The sequence below is a fragment of the Lissotriton helveticus genome, chromosome 9, assembly GCF_964261635.1.
Source record: "Lissotriton helveticus chromosome 9, aLisHel1.1, whole genome shotgun sequence".
Lineage (NCBI taxonomy): Eukaryota > Metazoa > Chordata > Amphibia > Caudata > Salamandridae > Lissotriton > Lissotriton helveticus.
This window is the reverse complement of record NC_136070.1, coordinates 646163242-646176806: the sequence shown is the minus strand read 5'-3', so window position 1 is coordinate 646176806 and position 13565 is coordinate 646163242. Positions and strand designations below refer to the sequence as shown.

Below are 13565 nucleotides of genomic sequence, written 5' to 3'. Positions count from 1 at the left end.
TGCACATTTTTTTAATTATAAATGGGAGGCTTACAAAAACATTTTTAAGAAAATCACATTGCTTCTCTATTTCTCTAACGTATTGTATGAATGACTGACTGTTCCATAATCTTTTCACATGAACATTCTAAACTTGCTTACAGTCATAAGAAAGAAATATGGCAAGTACAGCTGCTGGAGCTCGTCATATGCAAAGTACAGCTGCTGAAGGTTAAAAAAAAAAAAGGAGAAAAGCAATCAATCTACATGATACAAACGGGAAAAACAAGCAGCCAGCCCTATTAAAATTGACATTTACCTACACAAATTATCAGCTGCTTGTTGTTTTCAAGAACACAAAACTTAGTTAAACTTTGTTCTCCCCCTAAACAGTGGCAACAAGGTGGTCTAGTGTCAGAGGGAGCATGATACCAATATTGCGATGTATCAGCCATAACTGGCTGGTGGGTCGTCACCCTCCAAACTCGAGCCGCGACAGCCATGCCAGCATTAAATGCAAAAATCAAACACCAAGAATCCAAGTTTTATCAATGTAATCCATTGTAATCGAGATTTATTCCAATATTCTTCAGTAGATCTTAAGTTCACAGAGAAGCTCCTGATTTCAAACTTTAAATGCTGAAGAAATGCCCACCCAGGTTTTTTTCTGCAGCAAGTAAGAATTCACATTATATTCCAGGTAGCCATCCCAATATTCACCCAATAAATTTCAGGCTCTAAAGCCCTTTGTCAAGAGTATGTAATGTAAAAAAAAAAAAAAAGGCCCATCAATACCCATAAACAATCATACCACAGGATCATAAATGAGCGATTAAGCTATATTCAACCTATACTCCCGAAGTGAATACATAGTAATCACGACAACAACATGCTGCAAACTCGGAGACCGTGCTCAGGTAAAAACAAAAATTGTGATGAAAGAATGCACTGATTGAAATGTATCACAGTCACCAGCTACAATAAATGGCATTTCCTCAATCGTTGGTTTTAAGAATACAAGAAAGTACTGCAGGGTAAACGGACCACATAAATCAAATAAATTCCAAGAGAGATTTGTTGGGGTGTGGGGGTTTTATTTCAACACAAAAAAGGTGCAAACGAGCAAAACACATGGTTGGTTTATTTGGGGGAAAAAGCAAGTGGGAAATGAAGCCATGAATTGTTCTATTGTGTACAGCAAACATCAAAATGAGGTTACTGCACACCCCATGGTTGGTAGATTAGTTTGAGCATACAATTCAAATGATTTACTTTTATAGAAATTAAGTTCGAAACCCATTGTTCAAAAAGGTGAAAAAGCAAAAGCTTGAAATGAAAGCTCTAATCCTTACCACAACATGCAAATGCAACACCTTTGCAACAGTGCCTTAATAGGTTATCACCGAAGTAAGGAGTAAAACTGTCCTGTTGAAGTTATAACTGAAGTCAAAATTGATGGCCAGGGCATATTAAAAAAAAAAAACGTATCCATAAAGTAATATTTTCTCTTTAAAAATCCTTTTGGAACAAAATGGCTGACGTTTTGATAAATTATTTTCAAACTAAGTGATTTTTCCATAGTTGATGTAGAGTTTAAAACTAAAATGTTTCTGAATATTTGATTCAAACTAAATGTATTTCAACCTACAAGTTTCAAATTTTCAACCAAGATTCATGTTAATGTTCACACTACACCAAAACAGGATTGCTACCCCAAGAGGTATGCTGAGGGGCTGCGTCCAGTTCGCCAGATGAAGTTTGGAGATCAAATTGACCTTCAAACAGCAGATCCTATTCCAGTCATTACTACTCCACGTCTTGGCAAATAACATTTAACATTATAACCTAATAAATCATTTCATGTGATGTACATTCCACTATCGATTCTTTGCTTCAAGAAATGACAAAAACATTTGTGCCAATTTTTATTTGCGTTGGAATCTTCATTGCAACAAAACAAGGAAATTTATTGAAGATCATCAGAGATCGTAATTTAAAAAAAAAACACATTCCCACAAAAGACAAAAATCCTTGGCAGATCTACAAATCGGACCGACGGTCAATCTTCAACAGCTCCACCTCGAAAATCAATGTGGCGCCGCCTGGAGAAATGAGAAACCCGAGTCAGTGACCTTCGGATCTCGCAGAGACAATTGCAGATCTCACCCACATAATGACTAAGCAGATATGAGAATCAGGTTAGGCAGGCGAACAGGAGGAAGGAAGCAGGCAGTTAAGATGAGGCAGCTCTAAGTGCATGCAGAATAATACACGAGGACCGCTTTTGCAGCCTGCCTTGCTCTACAGAAAAAGCACAGACCCAGTCAGTCACAGCCCATTGTTGTCCCATCTTGCCATAAAGAAAAGAAACATGTTATTTACATGTGACAAACGGTTTGTACCTGAAGCATTGTAGATTCACATATTGTGAACTCTCATGCAGTCTAGTGCTCAGCTCTATAGACTCCAATGTGTGGTCTTTCAAAGTCATTCCAGTTTCAGGCATACGTAAAATGACTCACAATCAAGTCCCTTTATTCCCACAATGCACCAGCATGCCAACTCCACCTTCGACTGTGTATTTTGCCCGTCAGAACATGAATCCAGAGTAGGTATGGCAACTGCAAACATGAATCCATTCTAATTGTCTGTACTACTTTCACGCTTCAAGGAGATGAGAATAATTGAGTAGCTTGTAAACCTGCAACATCACAAGGGGCGTCCGGTTGCTAAAAGTAAGTAATGCTTTCAGTTGGCAGATTGCGTTGTAGATCAAATTAGATGGGACTATTAATTTAAGTTTCCAAAGCAGTGCCTAATTCGTGGCCTGTAAACTTGACACATCTTGCCGACAATAAAAAATAAGCCTATGTAGTCCTTCTACTAGCAAGCTCCAGGAATGTCCCCAGGAAAGTAATGTTATTGGCTCCGTTCTTAAAAATAGGATATGCTTAAGGTATCTATAGCAGCATCTAGCATTTACATAACAAACGTTAAAATATCTTATTGAGTAATGCCAGCGTTAGAAATAGCTCTGCAATCAAAGCAAAAACTGTTTTGTCTTTTAGTGCAATCAATGAAAAACATAAGGACACTTCTATGTTCTACTGTTTTTTCCACCTCACTTCGTGGGTTAATAAAAAAAAAAAAAAAAAAAGAAGTTGACAATATGGATTGATTAATAAAAACAAATAAGGCAATTTTGGGCAATAAGCCTGAATGAGGCTGTGGGACTGTTGTCTTCTCGTACTGTATATATGGCTGAGGCTGAGAGGGGGCCCTTCGGTGTTACCACTTGTAGAGGATCTGGAGGTTTTTAAAATCATCTTAAAGCTCGTAATCGGACTCATTTTTGCACAAATTGTTTTAAACTGCCTTGAATCTGCCTGAAACTGATTTTCACTCGAGTCAGACTATTTTATATTTAGCTCAAAATTGCCGGTTTTAATTGCAATCCATTTTAAATAGAGTGAACTGTTTTTAGAAGCGCTTGCCTGAGCATTTATACAATCTTGCACATTGCACGTTTTTTGGACCTATAACTCCATCTTGACCATAGAGAGGATCCCTCCTACTCTCGGTCATAGAGTGGACAGATTACCGGTCTAGCTGCATGTGCTCACCTATTTATGTTGGCTGCATTGCGAACGCGTGCAGAGGGCACGCCACTGACGCCAAAGGAAAGCTAGTCTGCGCCCGTCGGGAATAGGGGCCAGTAACCCTGGTCAAATTTCTCCACAGCATGTCAATCAGATAAGGTGCAACTCTGACAAACTATGCCAGCTCAGGCCCACATTACCCCCGCAATGCACGCATATCACTGAGAAGGACAGTCTCTATAGAAGTATATTGTGCTGCCAGTACTGTGCTTTTAAGCTTGGGAGAAACCTACTCCACACCGATGACACGCAGGGAAAGAAAGCACACTGGAAAATGGCGCTCAAAGGGCAAGTCCCTCCCAGGGCATAAAACAGAGATTGGGATGCTTCTGGAAGAAGAATCACTCAACATACGGTTTATTGCAGAAACCTGACTGAATCAGAGCTCTACTCCTGATATCATGATGGCCCTACCCCCGGGCTATACCAATAGCAGGCAGGACAGGATGGGAAAATCGGGTGGAGGAGTGGCCATCATTCACAAAGCTCAGGTCACTTGCTCTATTATGCCTTTGACCTTAACCAACGGCAGTGCCATGCAGTTTAGAATTACACTCGCCCCACTGCCTCTTTTTCTGGAACCCTCATTTACAGACCCCCTGGTCCATATACAACTTTTTTTAGACGCCCTTCCTGAGCTCCTTGCCAGTTTTATCATAGGAAAAGGAACTCTTACAGCACTTGGTGATTTTAATATTCACTGCGATGACCCTGATAATGCAGCTTCCAACACACTTTGGTCAGATCTCGAAGCCCTGGCACTCTTTCAGTTAGTGAACGCCGCTACCCATGAAAAGGGGCATATCCTAGACCCAATCTTTTCTAATGACTCCAAGCCCGGTCCCTGTCCCATGGTCTGACCAGAATTATATCCCCTTCCTTGACACACAACACCCCGTCAGACTCGGCCGGTGGGTGACTTGCAGTGGCCTAGGGTTGCCCCAGAAAAATGGATTAATCTCCTAAAGTCAACGAAGTCCCTAAGAGATGATCCCAACAAGGCCCACTCACACTGGTCGGACTGGATCAATGATTCAGTGGAAAAATGCTTTCAGAAACCTACAATGAAAACACAATGTAATCCCAGAAGAGCAGCCTGGTTTAATAGCTGCTGAGCCTTCCAAAAGAAGAAATGTAAGAGACTGGAAATAACTGGAGGAAGACTTTTGCACCTGATCTTAAGACGCTGTACAAAAACGCGATCTGGCAATATCACTAAGAAGAATGGATCAGTATGGCCGCCAACCACTGCAAAGAGCTTTTTAAAATTGTAAAGTCCTTTACCACCATTGAACAGAGTACCCCATCCCCCAAGGAAAGATGCAAAGAGCTTGCCACCTTTTTTAAAAATAAAGTGTAATTTATCCATAACTCACTGCACCTGAACCCCTTAGGTGGGACTGAAGTCACACAGAAAATCTTTAGATAGCTCAGGTCAGCATCACAGTCCAGACCCTTCCCTCCTTTCAACTGCTCCAGCTCTCGACTCCTTTCCGGCCCCAAGCATAGAACATTTGAGCCACATCCTAAAGAACATCAAATCGGGTTCACCTCTCGACCTTGTACCCCCTTCACATTCTTATCCATGACAGGGAGCCGGTTTTCTCCACAATGGCAGATTTTATTTAGTTATCCCCGAGCACCAGCATAGCCTGCCTCAAGAAACCCCATCTTGATACCACATTATTGGGGAATTACTGCTCCATCTTTTTGCTCCCCATTCTATGCAAAGTCATTGAGAAACGCGTAAATAGCACAATCTCACAATTCCTGGAGGCGAATAGTGTTCTGCACCAATCCCAGATGGGGTTCCGTCCTGAACACAGCATGGAACCCACTCTCCTCCTAGTTACTGAGAAACTTAATATTATATTGAACCAGGGGGAAACTGCAGCCATTCTTCTTCTTGATTTCAGTGTGGCATTTGATATGGTTGAGCACAGTAGACTAGGGGAGATTGGGATTCAGGATAAGGCCATCCTATGGTTGTCCTCCTTCCAAAGGGAAAGATCTTTGCAATGCATGGAATTCGGACTCTTCTCGGACAGGCGTGTTGCCCCGTACGGAATTCCTCAGGGATCAGCACTCAGCCCTACCCTGTTTGATGTTTACATGAGTCCACTGGCAAACATTTTAGAGGAGTTTGGACTGTCAATTGTGTCTTATGCTGATGGCACACAATTGGCAGTCTCGGTGCTATTAACTCCAATCACCTACAGCTAGTCCCATGCATGGAAAAAATTGCTAACTGGATGTCCAACTTCAGTCTAAAAGCTGACCAGTGACAAAACTGAGAATATGTTCCTGGTTAACTACACAGACCCTTGCAACAGGATCATCTGGCGAGATAACTGGGGTGCAGCCCTGCCCCATGCCCGCCGTCAAGAACTTGGGGATGTGGCTTGACCAGAATCTTTCTATGGATACCCAAGCAAAAAAAACTCAGCTATCTACTTCGGTATTCTACACCTGATCCATAAGATCATAGACCTTCTCCCCAACCAGGTGAGAGAACGGTGATTCAGGCACTAGTGGTCTCAATATTGGACTACGATAACTCACTGTACCTAGGGGCCCCCAAATATGTATTTAACAGGCTTCAGGTGGTTCAAAATGTGGCGGCCAGGATGCTACTGAAGATACCCAAGCAGGAGTTAGTGAAAGCTTCACTGAGCAAACTCCACTGGCTTCCTATCCAATCCAGAAACCAGTTCAAGGAGCTCTGCCTAGCCCACAAAGCTATGTACGGCAGGGATCCCGCCCTGTTACAAACCCTCGCTTCCTGGCTCTTTCCATGATTGACTCTCCACCCTCTCTGTAGCGCTGGCAAGCTCTTGGGCAGCTCTGCGCTATACAAATCACACAAACATAAACATGGCTGTTCTAAGAACAAGTCTCGTAATGGACTGGGACAACCTAATGAAATTACCTTTCATGCCAGCATTTGCAGGGTATATGAATAAATGGTTCAAAAGCAGCACAATTCGATCTTGAAAGAAGCACTTCAAATAGGATTATCCCAATTGACACTTCACACATTTATGAATGGTATTAAAAAAATTAATCAATGTCTGTTTTTTAAGAAAGTAGCAATCACTGGCAAATCTACACTTCTAGGTGCACTAAATTCTTCTAAGTAAGATGACATCTTGGAATACTGCAGTCACAGGGTTTGGAGCAAATTATTTCAGAGAAAAATGCTTTAACAGTTGGTCATTTAGCTTCTGTAAGGATAGACACACTCAAAGTTGGTAACAACCAAATCTTAGGATTTCTTGTGCTTCAAAGACAGAGCGTGGATTTGGATGTACACATCATTCCTATTATCCCAGATATGCTAACTTGCTGAAGAATGCATCGGCAACAGGGAAGAGAATCATGGCTAAAAGCTCATAGGAGAACTAGGAGTTCATAGTCATGGGTGCTTGATGCACCCTGTAAAGTGTATGAGAGGGAAAGTATATGCAATAATATGAGAGGGAAAATATATGCAATGATTAATCTATCCATCAAGCTTTCCTGAATGTGTAGGAACAAATGACTATCCTGGGGAAGGTGGAGAAATGCATTTTGCATTTCTTTTTTCTGGTTTTTGCAGATAAATCTATGTAACATGCTCTGCGTCTTAAAAAGTCCTAATGACCAACACTTGTGTTGACCCCCCACGACACCCACCCATCCAAGACTCCCCCCCTCCCCCCCCCCAAACAAAGGCACGTGAAATGAATGCAACTAATGAAGTTACCTGGGATTTTTGGCGGAGCTCCCCGATCGCCATACCCTGCAGGAAAAAAGGAAAGATATGTTTAGAGCATTCTTTTTTAGATCACAGTGTCATTGCAGAGCCAGAACAGCTCGGGTGATGAACACCCCTTTCCGAATTCACTTACTAATCTGCTGCACCATGCCATAACACCCTACCAGAAAGCACAGAACTCCAGTATCAAGCACATTCTAGCAAGTTCAGCTCTTAAAGGTGGTACTTCAGAATCAGAAGTAAATTAACACTTATGCAGCATGTGATATTGGGATCACATTTTTCTGCCCTCTATAAAGTAACAAAAAAACTTAACCGGAGCTCTTCACAATTTGGTGGAGGGGAGGGGGGTGTTTAGAAAGGGATGTTACACCAAACAAGACGTTGCTCTTGTTTCAAGTGATGAATATTCCAACTACTGGTTGGGTGGGGATAGTGTATGGGCGAGTGACCAAACCCATGGTTAGGTGATGATTTGCAAGATCTACCCATCCTCTAAAACTTTTATTGAACACCAATAAAGAGAAACACACTGAGACCCCTCCTCAAGGAAAGCTCAAAACTCACCCAAGACAATATGGACTACATTGGAGGCAGAGGCCAAAGAACTGGTGAACATTGTGACATACAAAAAAAACTAAAAAACACACATGCTACAGTACATGTAACTACATTGTTTGTATTCTTCCCATGCCTAGATTTATCCAAGATTAGCTATGCTATGTTTTGAGGAATTTAAGATAAACCACAATAAAAGTAAAGCAAGCAGACAACGCTACTTTACAAGGGTTCTGATCTACTACACCCCAACACTTGGGGTGCAGCACCTTCTATTCAAAGGACTGCACATACCGGCTGAGTGTGTGCCCAGTGATCAGTCTCCCCGCAAGTGCTTCTTCATAATTCAGTGGGATTTGTTCAGATACCATGACTTTTTTCTCTTGAAGGATTTCCTGTGAGAGATGTACAATCAGCTCAAAATGAGGACCACATACCTAGTTCAGAAGGGATTACCAACTTCCTCTTCTCGCCCTCACACATCCTGTAAAATTGGAAGAAAAAAGTGTCATCAGTAGCAACCCCAGCTTTACTCTCCTTCATTCCTAGAGCTGTAGTGGTCCTTGCTCACAGCTGAACATGTATACATCATGTAAATGATCACTTAATAAATGGCCACCTCTCTAAATCCTCAGACAATGAAATATTAAACTACTGTAATAGGTAATTACACTCCCAAATCAAATTTGAAAACAAAACATCTTGGGAGAAATATCGATTTATAGCTTTTGGCCAACATCTCAAGGGGAAAAGAATTTATGAGGATGGAAATGGACTTTCACTCTGGATTCTGGTAACTTATGTAGTTTTCATTCACCTCTGGGCCACAGGCATACAGTTAACTACCACTTGCACTACCAGAAGCACACTTCAAAAGACTCTAGTTTAGCACTCTCTCCATCAATGTTCTTTGTCGGAATAATCTTTATTTGGTATTGTGACTTTCTGCTGCAATTTTTGTGGGCGGGAGGTCTTTGTTAATGCTCTAGGTGGATGTGCATCAAACACCAAGGTTGCACTCAATATTGAATGTGTTGAACATAATAAGTGGTTGATGTGGATACGATAAGAGAACGCTAATTGATGTGCAGATCATTCTATAGCACATCCAACCTTCGTTGTACTTAGTACAACTCTCTAGTTCCACTAGCCAACAGATCATTTTTCATGTCTGCTATTGTTAATTACTACAAAAAAGTGCACTTAAGAAAATAACCATCTTTTGCATGTGTACCACCAGAATGTTGCCCTGTTTTTGCTGGATGTGAAACTCTGTGCACATTGTCCTGGCTAACAAGTAGTAAAGTGCCTGTGGCCCACTTTTGCATGGTTGAGTTGGCAAACTAGTGATTGGCATTTTTAACTTGGCTACAAGTCCCTAGTATATGGCACAAAGTGTACCCACAACCTGGAAGATGCATCTGCCCCGGGAGACCTCCCTCAGCTACCCGGGTGGAAAGCTGCAGAATTAAATACCAGGCAGAATTCTGTAAGGCTCAGAGGGGGCCTTTTGCAACAGGCTGAGGACCAGAAAACTGGTGACCACTGTGGTGATCTCATTTATTAGGAGAATGGTCTCCTGCATGGTGAGAATTGATCCCTGAGCCTGGGTCAACCCTAATTTTGGTGATTGCCCTACTCGAGCTGGCCAATGACATTCTGCTGGCAGGACTCCTAGGGCAAGCCAACACATTTGACCACCTAGGCACCCACTTTTTCTGTCCCCCGATGAGCATCAAGTCAGATGCTTTCTGCAGGTCTTGCACAATTTATCAGGCCAGTGGCAAGTCAGGTGGGAAGCACAAGACCCCCCCCCCCAGAACCTCCCTGATGTGACAACACCCTTTGAGAAGGTGACAGGGGACAAAGTGTTAACCTCAAGACCCCAAGACAGCTGTAGGGAATAGGTTTATACCGCTGTTGGGTGACCATGTCACCCAGTACCCGGGCCATGTCCCTGAGAACAGTAAATATGTCCACAGTGCCCAGAGCACTGATGGGAATATTTACCTGCATGGGGTTTCTCAAGGAGGGGGATGTTGAACATCAGGACCAACTTCATACCAACATACACGAAGGACATGTGGGATGACTGTGGGCTTAGCTATAACGAGGTAATCTATAAGTTCTCCACACCATACCATACCCAGACAAATGGGCTTGTAAAGAGATTCTGCAAGACCCTGAATGGCATGATTGTGGGCCTGTCTGAGCGCACAAGACGCAAGTGGGACATCTGGTTACCATGCCTGTTGGCTTATAGGGAAATACCCTAGAAAGTAGAGCTTCTCAATTCTTTTGAGCTACTGTTTGAGCATCATGCAAGAAGACTTTTCAGTTTTCTGAAAAAGGGGGTGGAGAAAGTGCCCAGGAAACTTCCAAAAGATGCTGACTATTTGTTAGCCATGAGGGCCAAGATGGGAGGCAACATGAAAGAGGTCAACGAGAATTTAGACACTAGCCAGAAGGTGATACAACAGTGGTACAACCAGAAGTTCACTCGGGTGGAATGCCAACTTGGCCAAAAAGTATGGGTGATGCAGCCCATGGAAGCCGGTATCCCCAGGACAGGTGGAACGGCCCTATGATGTAAAAGAGAAGAAACATGAGGTAACCAAACTTAAGGATTTCCAAACAGCCAGGAACCCCTTATGGATCCTGCATGTAAACTGACAAGCCATACTATGAGATGTCCGAAATCACCATGCTCACAGAGACAGATGGGGCCAAGAGGAGAATGAACTTCTGCCACACCTCCTGCCATACAATGAGCAAGAAGGGTCAGGGTGTGGGAGGTGTATCCCTCTCCCCGACTTTGAAAGGAGGACAACAGCGAGAATATTGCCAGTTGCCTGGGTAGTCATCCTCCAATTTCTCACTAACCCCAGGGCTTACCAATTGTTGTGCCCATGATATTGATATAGGGGACATAGGTAACAATTTTTACAGACTATCTGACAAAGTAAGAGTCAATATCAAGGATGAAGTGTCCCACAATTTTAGTTAGGGCTGATTGAGCCCTCCTGTAGTCACTGGTGTAGCCCTGTGTAACTGGTAACAAAGGTTGCTCCCCTGTGTAGCACTCCAGAAAAGCGGTTCAGTGTGGAATACAGGAGGACTTAATTGGTCACCAAGAATGATGCACATCCAATACCCAGAACTGATGAGCTCATTGACAGATTAGGGGCTACCGAGTTCCTCAACACCTTTGACTTGACGGCAGGTCAGGGTATTGGCATATTGCTCTGAGGGTGCAAAGGGGAGGTCAGCATTCACCACACCTAGAAGTCCTTTACAGTTGCATGTAATGCCATATAGGTTAAAGAATACCACTGTCACCTTCCATGATTAGTTAAATGGGTCCAGGCTGGTTCGGCAGAGTTCAGTGCCCCCTACTTAGACAACATGGAAGTCCACAAGCTCCACCTGGGAAGACCAAGAGGCTCACCTGAAGGAAGTGTTTTAATCCCTGCAGCAGGCAGGCCCAGCTATGAAGACTAATAAATTATAGATAAGGCAGGGTGCAGTAGAACACTTAGGCTAAGAAGCTTGCAGAGAACATGCACAGTCTCTCCAATCCAATATTCAAACTATCTTGGCCTGGGAGCCTTCCTGACAGAAACAGGCCCAAGGAGAGCATTTCTGTGCCTTACTGTTTATTAAAGGATATGTGTGAAGAGGTATAAAACCACTGTTGCTCCTTGGCTGAGAAGACTTCCCAAAAGCAGCCTACGAATGTCATCTGGACAGAGGAGCAATAAAAGGGTGAACACCTATTGCACCATTCACTACAGAGGCAGTGTATACATTGCTTAAGACCTATTGGTACTTTTAGCACACTGCAATTAACAGTCCACAACAACATTGTCCAATCTTGTCTCTTTTTATATTCTTCAAGCCTCTATCCAACACATGTTTTGTCGTGCTGGAGTTATGCCTTCGGCTTCATCAGGGCTAAAGGTAAACCGAACACACCTTATTATGAGTTATATTGTTAATCCCAATAATTACATTCTCCAAAATATTTGTGATGATAACCTTCATAAAATTCCTCACGTGCCAATTTACATAATCATCCTGGGATGAAACCCCATAAACAGACCTGTGAAAAATGTATGGCAATAAAATGCCTGCCTTAAGACAATTAAAGAGGATAAGAATCTGATAATAAGAGGCAGAAAAAGGTGGGAATTTTGTGGCTATTAACCGAGTGGATTAGGACATTACATTAATGGAAAATTAAGTGACCACTTTTGCTATCCGAACCTGAATTATAGTCCAAATATGGGATTAAACGTATTAATGCTAGCCTAAAACAATGGCATAATAATGGATTACTTAATGATGACTAATATTACTATTTATTTGTTGATCAACCCATGTTTATATACACTTCTAGGAACACACAGATATCCCTTTTCTACCAGGTAGACCTATTTCATTTATCGGAGGACCAGCTGAAAGCACCTCAGAATTTGTGGATTTGATTTTATGACCGTATGATGGTAACTTACCTTTTTACATATGGGTTACTAAACATGTTCTGAATGAGTGACGTTATATGGGATTCAAACATAATAATGGTAACTTTGGATGTTGTATCTTTGTATAAGAATATTTCACATGGCAATCTAATTCAGGCTCTTAGCCATCTCTTGAGGACAATACCGAAAGACTTGTTAGATCATACTAACATGTTGATTTCTTTGACAAAAATGATACCCGAGAACATTTTTATTATTTGATGAGGAGTGGTATCAACAAATATGTGATCTTGCAATGGGTTCCAGATTTGCCCCTTCCTATGCCAACCTATTATGGGGTTGGTTTAAGGAGAGGCATATCTGGGGCCCAACATATTCACTAATGTGGAAGATTCATTGACTGCCTTAGGATTTGGCCGGGCAATGAATCTGTACATTTAAAAAAAAAAAATTAGCAAAAAGGAGTACAATATGGCCTTTACATTTCAAAATAGTTATTAACACGTATAGTTCCACAAACAGAAATACTATATCTAGGACAACAAAATTCAAAATAGAATATTTTGCAAAATAACATCATGTACTGCTTTACGACATGCTACTAGTTCACACACAAAATGTCAAACAAATGCAATACCATATGGTGAGATGGTCAGAGCAAGGCACAACTTCAGTGAGGAATGCAAGTTTTTGAAAACCATTCAGGATATGGAACAGAACGGTTATGTCAACTAGGTAAGTAATTTTGAAACTAATAAGGCTAAGAGGTTGTACGCATTTCAACTTTGGGTACCAATAAGAAACAAAACAAATACCATTCTAATAAAGTAAGATTGGTCACCATTATAATGCAAATGATAACAAGCTTGGAAAATCTTACAAAAGCATTGGCATTTGCGTACGGTTGAAAGATTTGCCCCTACACAACCTAGTTTTACTTCTAGAAAAGGGAAACACTTAAAAGTATTCTTAGTCCCAGTTATCCCAGACCTATTGGAAAAAGCTCATTACTGACTTCTTGCTCCAAAGGATTTTATAAATGTGGCCAATGTAGTATGTATAAATGGGCCATGGATAGAAGATTGAAAGTAAGGCTTCAGCTATGGAGGTGGTCGAAAATGTTTGATC

At 41.8% G+C, this 13565-nt stretch overlaps 1 protein-coding gene across 3 annotated transcripts in view; it reads right to left on the bottom strand.

The window, feature by feature from the left end:
- Positions 1 to 1891: 1891 nt before the first annotated feature.
- FKBP2 (FKBP prolyl isomerase 2) overlaps positions 1892 to 13565 on the bottom strand; it is a 37680-nt gene continuing 26006 nt past the window's right edge. For all 3 annotated transcript variants that reach the window (XR_013601058.1, XM_078660736.1, XM_078660738.1), the window contains exons 4-6: positions 8391 to 8437; positions 7384 to 7419; positions 1892 to 2081 (exon numbers count right to left, since the gene is read on the bottom strand). Coding sequence is in view for 2 of the 3 variants with exons in the window: in XM_078660736.1 (XP_078516862.1) it covers positions 2020 to 2081; positions 7384 to 7419; positions 8391 to 8437 (145 nt within the window). In the remaining variant the exon portion in view is untranslated. The remainder of the gene's footprint in view (positions 2082 to 7383; positions 7420 to 8390; positions 8438 to 13565) is intronic.